The following is a 22,718-nucleotide window of genomic DNA, read 5'->3' as shown; positions in this document are numbered from 1 at the left end:
GTGTGGCGTGTGTGTGTCTGTGTGAGGCTTTAATAGAATGATGAGGAAAATCCCCACATTGCTGTGATCTCTTAGATGTCTCTCATCCCTGCCTTTGTCTGTGTAGATGGTTGAAGTTCGAGGAGGACGTAGAGGATGGAGGAGAGAGGTGGAGTAAGCCCTACGTCGCCACGCTGTCCCTCCACAGCCTGTTTGAGCTGCGCAGCTGTCTCATCAATGGCAGTATACTGCTGGACATGCAGGCTAACACCATTGAGGAGATAGCAGGTTAGCCAGACACAGTAACAGACCTGCAGTCCTGTGGTAAGACACCTGGCTCCCAACCCATCACACCCTACTCTAGACTGGGGTCAAATCAGCTCTAGTTCTCCTATGAACAAAGAGTAAGAAAATACCTAAACAAGTTACTGTAAACAACACTCCAATATCTTTGACAGATGTGATACTTTTTATTAAACAAGTTATCATCAATGAAAGGAAGAAAATAAATGAAAAAAACAAACAAACGATGTTCAAACCACCCATTACACACACACACACACACACACACCCACACACACACACCCACACACATACACCCACACACACACACCCACACACATACACCCACACACACCCACACAGGAGGCTGGCAGATAAAAACAAGGCATGTGTTCTGTTATGGAGTCAGATGTACCACGGAGAAGCTAACAGATACCTTTACCGTTAAAGAATATCATATTTGTCTTAGTGCCACAATGATGAGGGTTACGTCTTCAAAACCCGTGGTCCTGGGAATCCAAACCACTATCCTGGCATAAGGCCCATGCCACAGACAGACTGAACAGTCTCCCAGCTCTCCTCCATGCCACACCTGTCAGCAGCACCTGTCACCTGTCTAGAGGATGTAGATCCTCTGGAGTGAAGGCATACGCGCAGAGCCTGTCCTCACTTTAGTTACAGTGGACTGGTGAGACCGTGCGTGTGTGGAAAAGGGCCCGGTCAGGCCTGACAAAGAAAGGGGGTAGACTCGCTGTTTGTGCTGAATGAGCAGCTCAGCTACAAAGTGGGAGGGAAGCTGCTCTGCAATTACAGCAGCAAGATCTGCCGCCCCTTGTGTTGAGAAAAGGGCCAACAATGAAGCACAGCGACGTTGTAGGAATGCCCAATATTTATGATACTGTGTAACACTGCACATACCTAATGATTGAACATTTGAAGTGCCTTTGCCCTTTTGAAGCGTTTGTGTGTGATGTTTAATTAATGTGTATTATGAATATCATTTTTTTCCCTAATGTTTTGTTAAATTTTTTTTTTATTATTATTATTTGTAATTTATCATTGATATTTTCGCTTGCTCGGGCAACGTGAACAATTGTTTCCCATGCTAGTTGGATCCCTGTACATGTAAGTCAGTGGGGGAGAGACAGAGACAGGGAGAGGTATGGGGTTTGTGGAAGATGAGGGATATGCTAGTTTGGTATTGATCTGATTAAATGTAGCATAGTGTGGTTTGTGGCTGCAGGGGGTATCGAAAGTAGAGGCTCATTTATGAATGCTATTTGAAGAACAGCAAAAAAACAGGCAAAAAATAGAATTGCTTCCTCTCTCTGTCTCTTCTACTTCCTCCTGTGTGTATTCAAGCCTGCGCCCGTCTCATGAGCACTACTGTAAGACAGGAACAGAGAGTTAAAGAGAGAGAGTGTGAACTAGAGAGAGACAGAGAGGGCGTGGCGGATCTGCACACATCATCTGTCTTGGCTTGTCCTCAGGCAATTTGGTCTGAGATGAGCATTCTGATATTACACAAAGTGTAACAAGTATTACACTTTGTAATACTTGTCAGTGACCAGTATTACGCAACACTGAGCTATTTACCATGTAGACCCATTCACCTAGAAACACTGTGTCTGCGTCTCCCTATTTCCTACTGGAAGTGTCATTCCCTGTTGTAGTGACAGGGAATATGGTGCCATTTGGGACTGAGGTAATGGCTGTTTATTTGGCCCTTGTGTGTCCCCATATGATGCTGGCCTTGTACGATCTGATGATTGTTTTCATGGTGTCCCGCTGCAGATATGGTGTTGGACAAGCAGGAGTCATCCCACGAACTGGATGACAGTGTGAGGCTGAAGGTGAGAGAGGCCCTGCTGAAGAGACACCACCACCAGAACGATAAGAAGCTCTCAGCGCACCACCAGCTCATCCCTGACATGGTGCGCTCCTTTACTGACATCGGACGCAAGCACTCCGAACCCCACTTGGACAAGACTGGTGGGTACCTGGAGAGAGAGGACGAGGAGGTACAGAGGAGGTACAGAGGAGGGAGGTTGGAGAGAGAGGACGAGGAGGGACAGAGGAGGTACAGAGGAGTGAGGTTGGAGAGAGAGGACGAGGAGGGACAGAGGAGGGAGGTTGGAGAGAGAGGACGAGGAGGTACAGAGGAGAGAGGTTGGAGAGAGAGGACGAGGAGGGACAGAGGAGGGAGGTTGGAGAGAGAGGACGAGAAGGTACAGAGGAGGGAGGTTGGAGAGAGAGGACGAGGAGGGACAGAGGAGGTACAGAGGAGGGAGGTTGGAGAGAGAGGACGAGAAGGTACAGAGGAGGGAGGTTGGAGAGAGAGGACGAGGAGGGACAGAGGAGGTATAGAGGAGAGAGGTTGGAGAGAGAGGACGAGGAGGGACAGAGGAGGGAGGTTGGAGAGAGAGGACGAGGAGGGACAGAGGAGGGAGGTTGGAGAGAGAGGACGAGGAGGGACAGAGGAGGGAGGTTGGAGAGAGAGGACAAGGAGGGACAGAGGAGGTACAGAGGAGGGAGGTTGGAGAGAGAGGACGAGGAGGGACAGAGGAGGTACAGAGGAGGGAGGTTGGAGAGAGAGGACGAGGAGGGACAGAGGAGGTACAGAGGAGTGAGGTTGGAGAGAGAGGACGAGGAGGGACAGAGGAGGGAGGTTGGAGAGAGAGACGGACAGAGAGCGGCTGTTGTCCAGTAAATGTTGGATGATGCTGAGCTCACCAGGCAGACAAAACCTGTCCTAACACCTTATTCACCTGTCAGGAATCCATGAAACATTTTCCACAAAGAAAATATTACACGTCATCTGAATAACTGATTTATATCATTGTACTGGTAGTTGAGCTGTGGTACGGATGAAATGTACTGACAACACCTGACACTCTTCCACACACTTCTCATCCCCAGTTCCAGCTGTCTCTCCCCAGCCACCCCCAACCAACGTAGATGTAAAAAACGGAGCCAGCCACGACAACAGTCAGTTGGACCTTAGCAAGGTATGTGTTTTTTGTGTGTGGTGCTGCTGTGAAGTGCAAAAGAAATTGACAAATTCACAATGTTCACATTGATCAACACTATCACTCAGTAGCATATATGGATGTGTCCATTACCGTAACTAACACAGTAGTGTAATAGAAATCTAGGTTCAGTGTTACATAGAGCTCAGCACACATCCCCAGGCCTGCTGACATGGTGATAGTTCATGGCTGTGCACTCCATCCTGCTGGAATCAATCACTGGTGTCAGAGAACATCTGGGTCACACAGCGTCCTCTAGGAAGGGGCGGGGGTACTACACTGTGTATTGTGCTACACTTACTGTGACTGAACCACATCTTGTCCAAAGCGGCCTGTATTATATGTCATGTTATTCAGAATAAAGGATGCATTGGAATAGTCTGAACATCCTTGTCTTCTGCCCTTCACCTGGTCCGGCCTGTAACATGAGTTGGGCGATATGGACAAAATTCTTCATTGTGATAAATTAAATTAAAGCAACATTTGTTTGATGGTTGTAGCCATTCATTGTCCCATAAACAATCTGTGATAATAACACATTTATTTAATTTAACATTTCTGCAGTGTAGGCCACTTACGGTAATGAATGTTTTGGCTGGTGTAGAAAAAATAAATAGCCACCATCAGGCTTCAGAGCTATTGAAGTCAGGTGTGTTCAATTTGGCATTGCCTCTCCTGGCCAGCAAATGTCCCCAGTGAGCAGGAACCTACCAGCCTTCTCACACCATCATGTTGTATGAATGGCTTCTGTTTAGTTAGGTATTTTCGTTTGGAGCATTCACCTCTTAGAATACCTCATTCCTGTCTTCTACCAGGTGGACATGCACTTCATGAAGAAGATCCCTTCTGGAGCTGAGGCCTCTAACATCCTGGTGGGGGAGCTGGACTTCTTGGAGAGACCTGTGGTGGCCTTTGTACGCCTCTCCCCTGCTGTCCTCCTCACTGGACTCACTGAGGTCCCCATACCTACTAGGTAGTCTTTCTTGTGTGTGTGTGTGTGTGTGTGTGTGTGTCATACTCATTGGTTTTATTGAGTTCCCTATACCTAGTAGGTAATGTGGGTGTTTGAGATCTTCAGCAAATGAATGCAAAATAACATCTGATAATCTGTTTAGAGGCATATAAAAGTATAAACTGTTGTGCTGTTTAAAACCTAAACTCTTCGGCTGTCCCCATAGGAAAATTGGTTTCAGGTAGGACACTGCTTGGAACCCAGTGGGTTCTACCTGTAACCAAAAAGGGTTCTCCTGTGGAAATAATGATAATAACCCTTTAAATAATATAATAATCATATTTTCTAGGAGTGTAGTATAACAGTATACATAGATATTTGTCAACCCTCTCTGTTACAGGTTCCTGTTCATTCTCCTGGGCCCAGATGGGAAGGCTCAGCAGTATCATGAAATTGGCCGCTCTATGGCAACCATCATGACTGATGAGGTAAAATTCACAGTTCTTTCTTTCTGTATGTTACAGAATGTATCTGTCTCATCTCTGTCCTGGTTCTCTCACATCTCTATCCTGGTTCTGTCATGTCTATATGCTGGTTCTCTCACATCTCTATCCTGGTTCTGTCACATCTATATGCTGGTTCTCTCACATCTCTATCCTGGTTCTGTCACGTCTATATGCTGGTTCTCTCACATCTCTATCCTGGTTCTGTCACATCTATATGCTGGTTCTCTCACATCTCTATCCTGGTTCTGTCACATCTATATGCTGGTTCTCTCTCATCTCTATCCTGGTTCTGTCACATTTAATGCTGGTTCTCTCACATCTCTATCCTGGTTCTGTCACGTCTATATGGTGGTTCTATGTCAGATTTCTACTGGTCCTGAAAATGCTTGACCTTTTACTGTACATTTCTTGTCTCTTGTTCTCCCTTCCTGTCTCCCTCTTACTCCCTGAATGTGTCAGATCTTCCATGATGTGGCGTACAAGGCTAAGGAGCGCAGTGATCTGCTGGCTGGTATTGATGAGTTTCTGGATCAGGTTACTGTCCTGCCCCCAGGGGAGTGGGACCCTTCCATTCGCATTGAGCCTCCAAAAAGTGTCCCGTCTCAGGTAATGTGACCCCAGGCTTGGTCTGACTGTGGGACATTTTGGAACAAACACGAGCAGCGTTCTGTGCTTGTTCTGTAATGGTCCGTGCCAGGACGCTTATTATGGGGTTCGACGTGTGCTGTTTATCTGTTGTATAATTTATTGTGTGTGCAGGAGAAGCGGAAAATTCCAGGGGTGCCCAATGGTACACCCTGCTCAGTGGAGGAGGAGTATCACGCAGAGCATCATGGTCCTGAACTTCAGAGAACAGGAAGGTGTGTTACTCTCCCATACAAACCCCTCCTCACTCCACTCCTCCCTCTGCCCTTCGTATGCATTTGTTTATGTCTGATTACATAGTCAGTGCAAAATGAAGACCTGCTACATTAAATGTAATTGTTCATTAGATGTATTTATTGAAAACAATAGGAGGGATTACATTTGAATTACATTTGAGTAAAAGTGGACCTGAATTGCATCATTCAAGTCCTAAATGTGTCCCAAAGTTGATGCGTTTCTTGATCCCCTAGCTACCCACTGGTAGTAACAACATCAGCAACAACTCAACAACTGTCAAGGACTAACAACAAGGATCTTGGTTCCAGTACTGGCATTTCTGAAGAAAAGTTGAGTCGTTGTCTAAAGTGACCTGTAACCTCAGTTGATGTAACGTCTTTAGGTTGTTTGGGGGTCTGGTGCTGGACATTAAGCGGAAGGCTCCGTTCTATCTGAGTGACTACAAGGATGGCTTGAGTCTGCAGTGTGTGGCCTCCTTCCTGTTCCTCTACTGTGCCTGCATGTCCCCAGTCATCACCTTTGGAGGCCTGCTGGGCGAGGCCACGGAGGGACGCATCGTAAGACCACACACACACACACACACACACACAGATTCGTGACGAGTGGATTTTGCACCCTTCAAAAACTGGATGGAGAATGCGCGTTGCAACAACACTCTCAATCACACCATGCTTTCTTGCTTATCTCTGTGTGTGTGTGTGTGTGTGTTTGGGTGTGTGTGTGTGTTTGGGTGCCAGAGTGCCATTGAATCTCTGCTGGGAGCGTCCATGACAGGAGTGGCCTACTCTCTGTTTGCTGGTCAGCCTCTCACCATCCTGGGCAGCACAGGCCCTGTCCTCGTCTTTGAAAAGATCCTCTTCAAGTTCTGCAAGTTAGTGCCTCATTTATTTTATTACATACGGGGTGATTTGAATCCTGAACGCTGATTGGTTGAAAGCTGTGGTATATCTGACCATACACTACGGGTGTGACATGACATCACTTTTTACTGCTCTAATTGTGTTGGTAACCAATGAATGACAGCAATTAGGCACGTCGGTGTATTTCCAATATGTCACGTTTAAAAACTGGATCCAGGCAAAAGTGAGCCTGCTTGCATGGGCCCAAATGCCACACCCTGTAGTGCCTTAGTGCTTAACCTCATTCAGGGCCCTATCTATTACTCCCAACCCCTTCTTCCTCTGGCCGTTATGCTCCTCCTCCCCCCTAGGGACTACGACCTGTCCTATCTGTCTCTGAGGACATGCATCGGCCTGTGGACAGCCTTCCTATGTCTGGTCCTGGTTGCCACGGACGCCAGTTCCCTGGTCTGCTACATCACGCGCTTCACCGAGGAGGCCTTCGCTTCGCTCATCTGCATCATCTTCATCTACGAGGCCCTGGAGAAGCTGATCCACCTGGGGGAGCTCTACCCCATCAACACCCACAGCAGCCTGGACAGACTCACACTGGCATTGTAAGAACCGTTCTGCTGTTCTTTTTTCCCCTGCACCATACCATTCTTTTTTTTATTTCTTTGTTTTTTTAATATTGCGATCACATAGAGAGTGGACGTCAATTATATTCAATGTGTCATCCTGTGTGCGAGAAAATATTATGTTGCCGGGTTTTTAGGTGAAATAAATCGAGTCTTTCTCTCTTTTTAGCTGTCGATGTGCAGAGCCTGACAATCCCAGTAATAAAACCCTGGAGCTATGGAGTCAAAGAAACATCACTGCTTCTGCTGTGCCGTGGACCAACCTTACTGTCAAGGTAATTCAGCTGACACACACCCACGCAAACCACAAGGTAAGACACCAGAGGGGACTACTGCAAAGTCATCTAGATCTGCTTGGCCTTTTATGTGTGCAGGTCACACATTTCATATAGAAAGTGTGTCTATATATGACAAACCCCTGTAATAGTGAGAACACATTCTCATCTTCAGCAACAACCTGGGAACAATTAGGTTTAACTGCCTTTCTCTGGGACAGAATGACAGATTTTTCACTTGCTGGTTAGGTCACTGGATGTAGCGGCCTTTCAGTTAGTAATCAGATGCTGTTACCGACCCGCTGCCAAAGTTTGGCATAGGGTTACAACAACCAATTGACAATGATGATAAAGTTGACCATGAAATATATTTGACAACAAATGTTGTGCTCGATTAGTTAAGTCTCTGTGGGATTCATCCCAAAAAATTTAAAATAAATATTTCAGAAAATTCTGCGGCTACACCAGTGAAAAACATACATAACTTAATTCTTCTGCATTTCACATTGATTACTTGGTGTAAAATGGCCCTTACCCTGCCCCAGAAAGGGTCATTCATGTAAACGTGAGACACTTTTAGGTCCATGTGAAGCATGCTTATTCCTGGTTTAAAACGTCTCCCAAAGCCCCAGCAAACAGCTTGACATGGTTTGTTTCTTTGTGTTTGCTGCTCTACAGGAGTGCATAGGTCTCCAGGGCCACTTTGTGGGTACTGCATGTGGACACCACGGCCCCTACACCCCTGACGTTCTCTTCTGGTCCACCATCCTCTTCTTTGCCACTGTCTTCATGTCAGCCTTCCTTAAAGAGTGTAAGACCAGCCGCTATTTCCCCACCAGGGTAAGACATTACCACACAGTTTAAATGTATACAGGGCCTCACTCAGGGAATCAATCTTCCACTTCAAAAACAGCAAATGTTCTGGATTTCAGCCCATTTTGCCCCCGTGGTGTGGATAGATCAATGTGGAGTTTAAGAATGCTATTTGGCCAATGTTTTCAGTGAAAATATTTTGATAGTTTTAAAGATGTATTAAATGCTACACTTTCTACGTGTTTTTCTGTGGTGCAGAGGGAAAAAATGAGCTGTTTGGTCATCGACAACCCTTCCCTGCTTTGTTTAGGTGCGGTCAATGATCAGTGACTTTGCGGTCTTCATCACAATTGTACTTATGGTCCTCATTGACTTTCTGATTGGAATCCCAACACAGAAGCTCCAGGTGCCCAGTGAGTTTAAGGTAGGATGGAAATATCACTGTTTCTATGTGCTAGGTGGTTAAGAAACATTCTCTGTACTAGATCATTAAGAAACATTCTATGTGCTATGTAGTTAAGAAACATTCTCTGTGCTAGATTAATTAATAAACATTATCTGTACTAGATAATTAAGAAACATTCTATGTGCTATGTAGTTAAGAAACATTCTCTGTGCTAGATTAATTAATAAACATTCTCAGTACTAGATAATTAAGAAACATTATATGTGCTACGTAGTTAAGAAACATTCTCTGTACTAGATAATTAAGAAACATTCTATATGCTACGTAGTTAAGAAACATTCTCTGTACTAGATCATTAAGAAACATTCTACGTGCTATGTAGTTAAGAAACATTCTCTGTGCCAGATTAATTAATAAACATTATCTGTACTAGATAATTAAGAAACATTATATGTGCTACGTAGTTAAGAAACATTCTCTGTACTAGATAATTAAGAAACATTCTATATGCTACATAGTTAAGAAACATTCTCTGTGCTAGATAATTAAGAAACATTCTCTGTACTAGATAATTAAGAAACATTATATGTGCTATGTAGTTAAGAAACATTCTCTGTACTAGATAATTAAGAAACATTCTCAGTACTAGATAATTAAGAAACATTCTATGTGCTATGTAGTTAAGAAACATTCTCTGTACTAGATAATTAAGAAACATTCTGTGTGCTATGTATTTAAGAAACATTCTCTGTGCTAGATAATTAAGAAACATTCTCTGTGCTACGTAGTTAAGAAACATTCTATGTGCTATGTAGTTAAGAAACATTCTCTGTACTAGATAATTAAGAAACATTCTATATGCTACGTAGTTAAGAAACATTCTCTGTGCTATATAATTAATAAACATTCTGTGTGCTATGTATTTAAGAAACATTCTCTGTGCTAGATAATTAAGAAACATTCTCTGTGCTACGTAGTTAAGAAACATTCTATGTGCTACGTAGGTAAGAACCATTCTGTAACATGCTGACTCATTTGTTCTGTTCTCCTAACTAGCCCACCAGGGATGACCGTGGCTGGTTGATTAACCCTATAGGTAGAAACCCCTGGTGGACTGTCTTGGCTGCCGCCATCCCTGCTCTGCTCTGCACCATCCTCATCTTCATGGATCAACAAATTACTGCTGTCATCATCAACCGCAAGGAGCACAAACTCCTGGTGAGAGGAGAACAAGTCTGTACTGAATGCTATTATACTAATGACTGGACTGTCCTGTACTCACTGTTGCCATGTCCCAATAGTAAATCAGAAAAACTTGCTACTGCTTTGTTCTGAAAGGTCAGAGTTTGAGTTTAAAGCCTGAATTGTAAATGTAATATTCAGGGTTGTCTGTATGTGTGCGTTTACTATATGTTTGTTAGTTAATCTGTGCGATTATTTTCCCACTATGTATTTGACTGTGTGCCCTTTCCAGAAGGGCTGTGGGTACCACCTGGACCTGCTAATGGTGGGCGTGATGCTGGCTGTGTGCTCCATCATGGGCCTGCCCTGGTTCGTGGCAGCCACCGTGCTCTCCATCTCCCACGTCAACAGCCTGAAGCTGGAGTCAGAGAGCTCGGCCCCCGGGGAACAGCCCCGCTTCCTGGGCATCCGGGAGCAGAGACTCACAGGCCTGGTCATCTTCCTGCTGATGGGCCTGTCTGTGTTCATGACGGGGGTACTGCAGTTCATTCCCATGCCTGTCCTGTACGGAGTTTTTCTCTACATGGGAGCCTCCTCTTTGAGGGGGATACAGGTAATATCTTTAAACGTCCTCTTTTCCTTTCCCAAAAGCTACCCTTTACCCTTAAACCAACACTAACTCCAAATCCTAATTGTAACCCAGATCCTGGTGTCAATTCTACCTTAAACCATTGCAGTATCTCACACTTCCAATGCTATCTATGCTCCTCTCTCAGTTCTTTGACCGTCTGAAGTTGTTCGGTATGCCAGCCAAGCACCAGCCAGACTTCATTTATCTGAGACACGTTCCCCTGAGGAAGGTGCACCTGTTCACCCTCACTCAGCTCACCTGCCTGGCCCTGCTCTGGATCATCAAGACCTCCAAGGCTGCCATTGTCTTCCCCATGATGGTAACACACGTTTGTTCTGGGTGGTCCCACTGAGCCGGAGGGGGATTGTCTGTGTGTAGTTCTGTGTAAATGGCTGAGAGCTGTTTGTAATGTTGTTGTGTTGAATGTGGAACACAGGAAACCCTTGTGTAGGACTGTCCAGACGGTCCACTAGTATGATGTCTTAGCAGGGACATATGAAGCTGGCTCATTGGTGTGTTTGCGTGTTGCGTAGGTGCTGGCTCTAGTGTTCATCCGAAAGCTGTTGGATCTGTGCTTTACGAAAAGGGAGCTGAGTTACCTGGATGACATCATGCCTGAGAGTAAGAAGAAACAGCTGCATGACGCCTCCAAGAATACTGACATTGAGGTACTTCACCTAATTACAGTTGGATGAAATGAAATGAAATGAAAATGAAATGAAATGAATGAAATGAAATGAAAATGAAATGAAATGAAAACCTTTTATTGCCCCGTGGGGGGAATTTGTTTTACACTCATGGGAGCCTAACATAAACACAGCAAACATAGAACAACAATAAGACAAAAACTACTGAAAAGTCAATGATCAATGATCAATGAGAACCCCCTAAAAAACATCCAACAGCACTATGAACATGGAGGACACAGAGAACATGACATGTACAACAACAGTAAACACAGCAAAGGTAGAGACATTTAGTTATTAGTTCAACAACTTAAAAGAATCAATAAATAGATATATATTCAATATTCAATAATACGCATATGAAATGTTCAAAAGCTTAAGGAATCAATAAAAATATATATTTCAATAAATAAACACAATTAAAAGATATCTATGTGCCCATAGATGATCTGTTTAGTAATTGAATGCTCCTCGGCACAAATGATGATATATATCGTTTAGTTTTTATTTGGGGCATTCTAAATCTACGTCCGGAGGGGAGGATGTAAAATTCTGTGCAAAGTGGGTGCAATGGATCCTCCAGTATCCTCAGTGCCAATTTGAGGGTATACTGGTCAGTAAGATTTGTGATGCTTTTAGCATCTGATCCAGTAATTTTCCTACCCATTTTTGTCACCTTGTCCAGCATGTTCCTGTTCTGGATAGAAAGACCTCCCCCCCAGCACTGAATGGCAAAAGTCACCACACTCTGAATGAAAGTCAAATAAAACAATGTCAGGGTACTAGTCTCTGCATTAAAACTGCGCAATTTCCTTAAAAAAAAGAGCCGTTGCTGTGCTTTTGAATATCTTGCAAGTGTGTTGGCTGACCAGGTGAGTTTATGGTCAATAATAGTACCCAAATACTTGTACTCCTCGACAATCTCAATAACTGTATCTTGAATAGTAGCTGGTTGCAATGGAGGGGGCCTTTTCCTAAAGTCGATCACCATTTCTTTTGTTTTTGAAAAGTTTAAAATTAACGAGTTTTCACTACACCATTCATAAAAGTGGTCAACCTCAGTTCTGTAATCCTGTTCATTATTGGTTAAAAACCCAACCAAGGCAGCATCGTCTGCAAACTTAATCAGTGAACATTTTGAATGATGGCTGACACAGTCATTAGTATATAAAATAAATAACAAGGGTGATAAAACACATCCTTGTGGCACTCCTGTGTTGGTCATGATGATTTTTGATTGGCTATGACCCGCTCTCACAAATTGTAGTCTGCCTGTTAAAAAGTCCTGAATCCACTTTAACAGATTGAGGTTCACACCCATAACTGTCAGCTTCTCTAATAACATGTGTGACTGAACAGTGTTAAAAGCTGAGGAAAAGTCTGCAAATAGGATGCGAACATAAGAGGCAGGCGTTTCAAGATGTTTATAAATTCCATTCAGGAGGGTTGTTACTGCATCTTCCACACCTCTTTTCTCCTTGTAGGCAAACTGTAATGTATCCATGTGTTCTTTGGTTTGTTTTTTGAGATGAGTTAAAATTATCCGCTCAAAGCATTTCATGGCAACTGAAGTGAGTGCTACTGGTCTGACAATAAGATTACCGTAGGATGACAGTAGAATAACAGTAGGATGAAAGTAAAATGACAGTAGGATTACAGTTGGATAACAGTAGTTTGATAGTAGAATTACAGTTGAAGTACAGTAGGAATACAGTGGGATGATGGAATGACAGTAGGTTGAGAGTGGAATGACAATAGGATTACGGTTGCATTATGGTTGGTTTACACTGGTTAAATTATTATGACAGTATGTTTACACTATGGTTAAATTATGATGACAGTAGGTTTACAGTATGATTAAATTATGATGACAGTAGGTTTACAGTATGATTAAATTATGATGACATCAGGTTTACAGTATGATTAAATTATGATGACAGTAGGTTTACAGTATGATTAAATTATGATGACAGCAGGTTTACAGTATGGTTAAATTATGATGACAGTATGTTTACACTATGGTTAAATTATGATGCGGTTTCGTATAGTGGTCAAATAATGTATCACGTTTATTGGAAAATAAACCATGTTTTTAGAAGTCAACCTCCATGCCATATGGCCATCGTAAATATTCCTATGGTCATTATAGCACAACCTACAGAGAGATAATCTAAACAGAGATGTTTCTGTTGTTCTCATCTAGACACATTCACTTCCAATGAAACATACATATTGTAATTGTTAATTCTCAGATTCCACAGTAGGTTTACAATATTCTTAAATTATGAGGATGTTAGGTTTACAGGGTGATTAAGTTATGATACCATGATTAAATTATGATGACCATAGGTTTACACTATGATTAACCTTGTGTGTGTGTGTGTGTGTGTGTGTGTGTATGTGTGTCTCTGTGTGTGTGTGTATGTGTGTGTGTGTGAGCAGCAGGATGAGGAGGTTGTGTGTACCCCAGTTGAGGATAGGAGCTCAGTCCTCATCCCTATGGAGAGCAGTAAGCTCCTACAGTGTCCCAAAACATATGACCCCAGGTAACACACACAGTTATCCATACCCACACTTACATACACACACACACCTGTTTTACTCTACTTTTTTTGGGATCACAATTGAGTTCCATTTAAAATCCTTTCTAACCCCTGACCTTAAAAACCACTTAACCCTCATTATTACCCTAACCTTAACACCAAGCCTAAAACAACAGCAATATCACCACACTAGTCCTGATTTGCCATGGTTTACTATTGTGGTGAGGACGTCTAGACCTCACAGATATAGTAGTACATGTCCACACACAGAGGGTGGGCACACACACACAGTTAGCTACACACACACACACACACACACACACACACACATATGTTTACGTTTTTGCACACACAAGCATAGACCTACGCACACATGCACGGACACAAGCACACGTACCTAAACACACACACACATCCATGCTATCTCCCCAGGTGTGACCCCTCTGACCCCTTCCTTTAACCCATATCTCCCCAGGTGTGACCCCTCTGACCCCTTCCTTTAACCCATATCTCCTCAGGTGTGACCCCTCTGACCCCTTCCTTTAACCCATATCTCCCCAGGTGTGACCCCTCTGACCCCTTCCTTTAACCCATATCTCCCCAGGTGTGACCCCTCTGACCCCTTCCTTTAACCCATATCTCCCCAGGTGTGACCCCTCTGACCCCTTCCTTTAACCTATATCTCCCCATATCTCCCCAGGTGTGACCCCTCTGACCCCTTCCTTTAACCCATATCTCCCCAGGTGTGACCCCTCTGACATTAACATATCGGATGAGATGTCTAAAACCACTATGTGGAAATCCCTCAGCACCAACCAAAAGGACTGTCGCACTGGGCTCGCTAAGAAGGCAAGGCCCTGTCCTTCTCTTCCTGTCCCTCTCTTCCTGTCCCTCTCTTCCTGTCCTTCTCTTCCTGTCCTTCTCTTCCTGTCTTCATGTTTCCACCTCTCTGCACTGGCACGCTGCATGTCTCCATTCAGCCATTTGGGGTTGCTGTCTCTCTTCACTGCCTCCTTTTACTAGCGTTTGACAGAATTAGTTTTAAATGACACTGCTTCTTTACAGGGACTGAGACAAGCGGGGTGTGTCACACCCACCATGGCATGTTATTAACCATGTCTCTCTTTCTCCCTTCCTGCTTCCCTCTCTCCCTGTCTGCGTGTTTGTCTTTGAAGGATTGAGATGGAAGGTCTGGAGTTTATAGATCAGTGAGAGAGAGAAGAGCATAACGACTGCAGAGGCTGTGACCTACACTTCAATAAGCAGTGACATAGGTCATGGGCAACTTCTTATTTTGCATCACACACACACACACCTATTAGCTGTTCTCCTACAGCTACATAGCACACAGATTCCCTCAAGCCATCCAGAAACGTTTCTTCGAGAACAGACCTGAGGGGTGTACTATGTACTTGGAGGGAGGATTTAGCAAGGGGCCTTTTGTTGAGTTAGTAACTAACTGGTTGCAAAAATTAAATAATCTGGCTAAATTTCCTTAAACAATTACATCTGATTGGGACAACAGTTGAAGTCTTAACAACTGCTGATTAAATTGGAGATTACTTATTTAATACCAAGAGGAACATTTATTGATAAAAAAAAGAAAAAGAAATCTGGTCATTTTGTGCATCATCAACACTTCCTGGCACAATATCCTGCCTATCACTTGTTAAAGTCCCGTTGGTTCTTTTGTACAAAATTGTTGTAATGAGAAAGGCTTTCAAAGCATTAACATCTGCCCCACTAGTCAATCAGACGTACATCTGAGCTGTACTGAGTTCCTACTTTATAGCAGTTTTCCTTCTCTGAGTAGCAGGAACGGTACATGCTTTATGATTTCACAACATTCCAAAATGCAATTAAGAAACATCCTGTCCTGTTTCTTAAAAGCAGAAGATGTTTTTGGTTGGAGATGCTGGGGTAAAAACAATCCCCTTCATAAAATCTAGCCCAATAACGTTTGTGGCATGCAGTTCAGCAAAAATATTAGGATTTCCACACAAAATTGCCCAAATGAAATTAATCAAATTCTATGTAATTTTAGTTTTAAAACCACAGAAATGAACAAAAACTGTATACTGAGGGAAAGTACTAGTTACTGTTGAACGGGATTCATACATGAAGAACACACTTCTTCAGTGTTCCAGTGGCCATTGAAGGTGGACCTTTGTCCACTGAAATCAGTTAAGACACCAAACTGCAGTCAGGTCCCAGTGAGGAAGACCAGCATACAGATGAGCTTCCCAGAGTCGGTTTCTGGCAGTTCGTGCAGAAATACTTCAGCTTTGCAAAGCCAAACCTTCACCTGTCTGGGTGGCTGGTCTCAGACGAGATTTTAGAGAGCTGTTTTATTATTCCCAGCACAAGATGCATCTGTGGGATGATCATGCGGTTTTAACAACATCTACATATGTCAAACCTGTCAGGGTGATGGATTTTCTTAGAAAATTAGAAATGCTCTCTAACTGTAATTTAAACAAATTTTTGCGCAACAAGTTGGAGAAATCCACTTGTGTGTATGACTGGGGTCTTTTATTTTAGTGAATGAAACATGGGACCAACACTATACATGGTGTGTTTATATTTTTATTCAGTGTAAATATTGTAACTGCAACAAAATAGGATGATGGCATATCATTTAGAACGGACCTGTTCCATGCACGCTAGGTCACAGCTAACATAAATCACGTTGTGTAAAATTGCTGAGAAGTGAGTTAAGGATTCATTTAATCCAACTACCTCCATCTCCCAAACATTGTCATCATTCCCTTTATGACTACTGGTCAAAGATTTTATTAATATAATTATATTTTCCTGTTTTATATTAAATAAACCATCACATTAACCATGTTGTAATAACAAAATGCATTACAAACTTCACAAAACATTAAACGTTTGTATGACTATAAAATGATTGTATCGAGAGCTTTGACAAAAAATTTGCTGTGCATTGATAAGTATACCTGAGCACCTAAAAGTCAATATTAAAAGAATGACTACACTAGCTTTTTTACACCACAGCCTCTTGAATATCCAAGATAATGGTTGGTTTTAAATTAGGCACAAATTAACACGTGGCACTGAATCATCCAGGGATTGATGGTTCAACTTTGCAGTTACAGGTTTGGCATTAGACTAGCCATGTGTAACATACACAAACATTTAGAAACCAATTAGACTCAGAGGGAGACAAGCAATATCTACACTCTTAATAAGAAAGGCTGTCCTCAGGGGAATATTCCATTGTTTCACCAAAATATTTGACGGACAAATTCGTAAGATATGCTATGTTACATTAGGGTACAAACCTCAGTTTCACAGTTACAGTAGCAAAGAAAACATTTTCCACAATGTTCTAGCCACTGTAGATTAATTTGCAACAGGTATCAGAACATTGAAATTGGCTAGCTAGCCACCTAACTTACCTCAAATGGCTGGAGGAACTCTGTCGTGGAAAGGTGGTGGGAAACGGTTCCGAACCTTTTGTCTGTGCCAAAAATAATTACGATCTCTGAAATATAGCATTTTCATATAAAATTCCAGATCTCAAGAATTGTCTGGGGTGATGTCAAGAGAACAGGAGTGTGTTATAAAGGACCCAAAAGTGTATTTGATTAACCTCCCCTTTAACACTAACCTAACGTCCTTTGTTTTCTATTCTTAACACTAACCCATTAGCCTACACTAACCATACATTTAATATTATACATTTTTCACAATTTGCAAATTATTAATTTTAGTAGCATTCATCTAAAAGTTTTTAGCAAGTTGGTGACATATAATAAGTTTATGTTAGTGCATTGAAATGTACCTTAATGTTAGATATCTTACAAATTCTATCTATCACAGATTTACATATAATGTGTTACATATTCCCCTGAGAACAGGTTGAGTAGCGACGACAGCTTAGTTGAAAGGTGAAGCTAACTGAAGCTAACTAATGATAAAAAAGTGCTGTGTCTATGAAAATGTTCCTTCAAACCCAAACCAGGTTCTTAATCTCAGTGGCGCTATTTATCTTATATTAAGTTAAAAGAGTTTATAGAACTTTTTCTTTACTGTACCATAACTGTGTTTTTTAGGACCTTGGTAGTCTTACCAACTTGTTTTTAGATTCTAAAGTATATTATTGTATCAGTAATGTAGAGATATTTAACTTTGGAAATAAAATTGTTCTTAGTTTTTGAGCAATGTACGATGTGGTAATACTGCTAGAAGAAACTGTGCATCAGTTCAACCAATGACATCAATAATATGAATAATACTATGTTACTTTTGTTGATATAGCTGACTTAAAATAGCTGTTGAAATTGGAAGCTGCTGTATAAAAAGTTAGTGGAGGGGCTTTCCGGGCTTTTTGGGGATTCCCCTGAGTGGATTTTGTGACTGAAGTTGACTTCTCATTAGTGATAGTACAGTTGAAACAAGAGCTTTGATGCATTGTTCATGGTCAATCCCAAATGAACACCTCCTGACTCCAACCTATCCTCTGCCCTCCATTTGCGTGTTTGCGAGGGCCTCTGCTATATGCTTAAGTGTCCCAAATCTAAGGGAGCAAATTGCCCCTTACAGCCTCCAGTTGCCCCTTACAGCAAATGCAGCCTCATCGAGCAAAGTGGAACCCCATAAGATACTGCATCATTTCTGAGCTTGCGCAATGTCACACAAAAGAATGGTAGGCGTGCCTAATTATATTACACTCAGATTTGTTTGTCTTATTGAGAGACTTGACACTTAGTTGTTCAATAGGTTTATTTCTGAGAAAATTTGAGGGATTACATTTGAATTTTGTGGTTGTTTTATTTATTTAGAAGTGGATTAGGAATTGCGTATTTTAAGTCGTGTGTCCTAAAGCTGATGTGTTTTTTTGAAAAGCTAGCCACTCTGTAGAAGTCACCCTCTGAGTTTTGTCAGCAACACATCACCACGAAGGGCACTCTGAGTAAGTATGTAAAGCATTGGGGTTGGTTTGGGATTTGTGGGAGAATTCCACTAGAGTTCTTCCTGATCACGTGACCTGTTTTTCACATGGTCAAGAACAAGTCTGGGGCATGTAAGTTTAACAGACAACTGTTGAGTGCAGCCGTGCCTGTTGGCATGGGTGTTGCTTATTGTTAATTAAGGGTATGGTCTTGAGTGTTTGCACATCTCCCTGTTACATAAGTAGGAGTTATGGGAGTAGCATTGGAGCCTTACTACAACAATACACACCTTTTGACTGTGCATTAAATACATGGATTCACATAATTCATGTGAGAAACTTAAACATGCTGACCAATAATCACCAATAAATTTGTCTGAATGGATGTGTCCTTTGTAGAAGACGTCACTCCACATGTCAGAAGATCTAACTACCACTTAATACACCCCAAACACACTTGCTGGACTGGTGAGTTTTGAGGACAACTAATGTCATTGATAGACCCTATAGTCATTGATAAACCAGTCTACTTAATCTCAGGGGAATCCTTTGCTAAAACATTTCCTTTCCTTCCTCCACCCTACATTTGCACATTCAACACTCGTCTCCAGCAGTGTCCCAAAGCTAAGAGATTGAAAATGTTTGAGGGTGAAAGTACTAAATAAACGCTCCATTGGCCCCTTTCAGCAAGTGCAACAATGCAACCTCCATAAGCAAAGTGGAAACCCATAAGACATCATGTACTTTCTTTTTACTTAATTGGTGTACCCAATTATATGACACAAGCATTTGTTTGCATCTTATTTCAATACTTTGAAAGTGGAAGATGAATTGCATTATTTAAGCGTGTCTCAGTTGATGGGATTATTGATCCCTTTGCCACTCTGTGAAAGTCACTCTCTGCGTTTCGTTAGCAACACGTGACCATGGAGGGCCCTCTGAGCTAGTGGGAAGGCCACCAGTCATCTAATCTAGACATGGAAAACACTTGGTCCTATACAATACATAACCTTTTCCCAAACATGATGGAAATAGTAATGGACAGAATGTACAAAAAAACATTGTACTCAACAGTAACTACAAAATAAACATTTGTATTGTACACTGTGGTGTTTTTGATTCTGCATGTTAAACCTCTCAACTTATTTTTCTTTCAAATATTTTTTATTTTCCCCAGAAAACAGTGCCCTCCGAACCCATTTTGGCTCTGTACTTCAAAAGTTAGTATTTTAAAGAAAATTATTATTTATGAAAATTTTTAAATGATAGACTGTCCATTATTATTTGATGGTATTTCTGTACATATTGGTTTCACTATTTAGAAATAATACTTTGTATACATAGTCCTCTTATTTCAGGGAACTTATTCTGGTTCTAATGATTTTAACCATCTTCTGGTGTTTTGTGGTTGAAGCCTAACTTAACACCCTAGCAGATTTTTTTAATATTGAAATGTACTTTATAGATATAAAAATTATATACATTTTGAAGGAACTTTTTTTTCATTATGTATTACATTTATTTTTATGCTATCAAAACATGAATACAATTTACATTTAATGTTGTAGTTTAGATGAAAATAGAGGGCGCTAATGTGGTGGAATGACATAGACACTATTAGAGAAAGTGCTCATTGGAAAATAAAACCAAACTCAAAATGGGATTTAAGCTAAACTATACCCCAATGAATTACCGTTCTCAGAAGAATAAGCAAAGAATTAGCAAAGCAATCCTAAAAGAAAAAAAATTAATATGTAATGACATTAGTTTGTGATTGTTTTCATAATTGATATATTTTTTCTCCAATTCTAATAATGTCTAATGTCATTGCTGCCCTGGCTGTTCTATTGGGCTGTACTTTGTGATGTCTCCTGTCTATTGCTGTCAATTCTCCGGTGTCCTGTCCCTCGTCTCAAGCCCCAAACTATTTCTCTCCGGTGTCCTGTCCCTCGTCTCAAGCCCCAAACTATTTCTCTCCGGTGTCCTGTCCCTCGTCTCAAGCCCCAAACTATTTCTCTCCGGTGTCCTGTCCCTCGTCTCAAGCCCCAAACTATTTCTCTCCGGTGTCCTGTCCCTCGTCTCAAGCCCCAAACTATTTCTCTCCGGTGTCCTGTCCCTCGTCTCAAGCCCCAAACTATTTCTCTCCGGTGTCCTGTCCCTCGTCTCAAGCCCCAAACTATTTCTCTCCGGTGTCCTGTCCCTCGTCTCAAGCCCCAAACTATTTCTCTCCGGTGAGATGGAGTGCCCCCCCCCCCCTTAATACCTCTTCTCCCATCATTTACTCATCTTTTCCTTTCTTTTCCTTCCGTCCTTAGCTCCTATACTCATCCCCTACTCTCCTCATCCTCTTTTCCTCACCACTTTACCTCCTCCACTTTTCTCCACCCCTCTTCTCCTCACCACTTTACCTCCTCCACTTTTCTCCACCCTTCTTCTCCTCACCACGTTCCCTCCTCCCTTTCTCCCCCTTCCCCAACTCGCCTCCTCTCTTCTTCTCCCCTCCATGTATTGTAAAGATGTGTGTAATAAGTGTACAGACAAGAGTCTTTCTGATGAACACAGCTATTGGTTGTGTGTCCATAATTAAGGGACTAGGTTGAGGAGAGAGATGATGAAAAGCATGGGTGAGAGATATAAAGAGTTATACAAAGTCCTGAGAGACCTTTTCAAGAAGAAGTGTGCGTATTTTTAGTGCAGTAACCTCAGTCCTAGTAACAGAGCCATATTGGAGAAAGATGCCTTGAATGCTTAATGAATAATCCATAGCTAAATTATTTTAAATGTTTTGTATATGTAATGTAATTTTTGATTCTGGAAACATGGAAAATAAACCATAAATCTTTAAATGTATGTTTGTGGTTTGTATTCCTTGCATTTATATGTGCTTTTGGGAGTGTATGAGTTGTTTTTCTATATTTCTTTCCGTTAGTGTAAGGAGGTTATTGTCCCTTTTCATCAACACACAATTGTGCCACTAGATGGCGATAGCTCACAAAGTCTGTGCATCTAGATGTGCTTTTATGAGGGTAATAGTTCAATATTAGTTCTATGAAACGTGTCCTTCATTTAGTGTCTGAAAAGGCATTGTCCCTACAATTCAAAATAAGTGTGTTGTTGTGCCACTAGATTTTGATAGGAGGCAGAAAATCTAAAGAAATTCACAAGATTTGATGTCACCTCATTGGCAAATGTGAAAGATGGAATTCAGATTCCCCTCCAAGAACTGCCACCTTAACGTGGTGGAGGGGTTTGAGTACCCGAGTGACCCTAGGAGCTATGTTGTCTGGGGCTATATGCCCCTGGTAGGGTCTCCCAAGGCAAACAGGTCTTAGGCGACGGGTCAGACTAAGAGCGGTTCAAAACCCCTTAATGAAGAATAAAATTTTGAGTACCGTGACGTCGCCCGGTATGGCGCAGCCGGGGCCCCACCCCGGAGCCAGGCCCGGGGTTGGGGCTCGAATGCGAGCGCCTGGTGGCCGGGCCTTCCCCCATGGGGCCCGGCCGGGCTCAGCCCGAACGGGTGACGTGGGGCCGCCCTCCCGTGGGCTCACCACCCACAGGAGGGACCATAAGGGGCCGGTGCAAAGAGGATCGGGCGGCAGTCGAAGGCAGGGGCCTAGACAACCCGATCTCTGGACACAGAAACTGGCTCTAGGGACGTGGAATGTCACCTCGCTGGCGGGGAAGGAGCCTGAGTTAGTGCGTGAGGTTGAGAGGTTCCGATTAGAGGTAGTCGGGATCACCTCTACGCACGGCTTGGGCTCTGGAACCACACTCCTTGAGAGAGGATGGACTCTTCACCACTCTGGAGTTGCCCATGGTGAGAGGCGGCGGGCTGGTGTGGGTTTGCTCATAGCTCCCCAGCTCTGCCGCCATGTGTTGGAGTTTACCCCGGTGAACGAGAGGGTCGTTTCCCTGCGCCTACGGGTCGGGGATAGGTCTCTCACTGTTGTTTGTGCCTACGGGCCGAACCGCAGTGCAGAGTACCCGACCTTCTTGGAGTCTCTGGGAGGGGTGCTGGAAAGTGCTCCGACTGGGGACTCTATTGTTCTACTGGGGGACTTCAACGCCCACGTGGGCAACGACAGTGACACCTGGAGGGGCGTGATTGGGAGGAACGGCCCCCCTGATCTGAACCCGAGTGGTGTTCAGTT

General features: G+C 42.7%; 1 protein-coding gene across 3 annotated transcripts in view; it reads left to right on the top strand.

Moving 5' to 3' along the window:
- slc4a8 (solute carrier family 4 member 8) overlaps nt 1-21,414 on the top strand; it is a 49,839-nt gene extending 28,425 nt beyond the window's left edge. The window contains exons 5-24 of one of the 3 annotated variants that reach the window (XM_010881284.4): nt 107-267; nt 2,056-2,253; nt 3,181-3,269; nt 4,106-4,263; nt 4,643-4,730; nt 5,208-5,354; nt 5,508-5,608; nt 6,013-6,187; nt 6,368-6,501; nt 6,841-7,086; nt 7,277-7,382; nt 8,061-8,222; nt 8,506-8,619; nt 9,658-9,819; nt 10,076-10,396; nt 10,560-10,733; nt 10,948-11,082; nt 13,543-13,646; nt 14,387-14,492; nt 14,819-21,414. In XM_010881284.4, coding sequence (XP_010879586.1) covers nt 107-267; nt 2,056-2,253; nt 3,181-3,269; nt 4,106-4,263; nt 4,643-4,730; nt 5,208-5,354; nt 5,508-5,608; nt 6,013-6,187; nt 6,368-6,501; nt 6,841-7,086; nt 7,277-7,382; nt 8,061-8,222; nt 8,506-8,619; nt 9,658-9,819; nt 10,076-10,396; nt 10,560-10,733; nt 10,948-11,082; nt 13,543-13,646; nt 14,387-14,492; nt 14,819-14,824 — 2,887 coding nt within the window. In that variant the 3' untranslated portion in view covers nt 14,825-21,414. The other 2 variants (XM_034287349.1, XM_029114160.2) reach the window with 2 other exon arrangements.
- The last annotated feature ends 1,304 nt before the right edge of the window (nt 21,415-22,718 follow it).

The sequence above is a fragment of the Esox lucius genome, chromosome 17 (genome assembly GCF_011004845.1).
Source record: "Esox lucius isolate fEsoLuc1 chromosome 17, fEsoLuc1.pri, whole genome shotgun sequence".
Taxonomy (NCBI): domain Eukaryota; kingdom Metazoa; phylum Chordata; class Actinopteri; order Esociformes; family Esocidae; genus Esox; species Esox lucius.
This window is presented reverse-complemented; position numbering and strand designations above follow the sequence as displayed.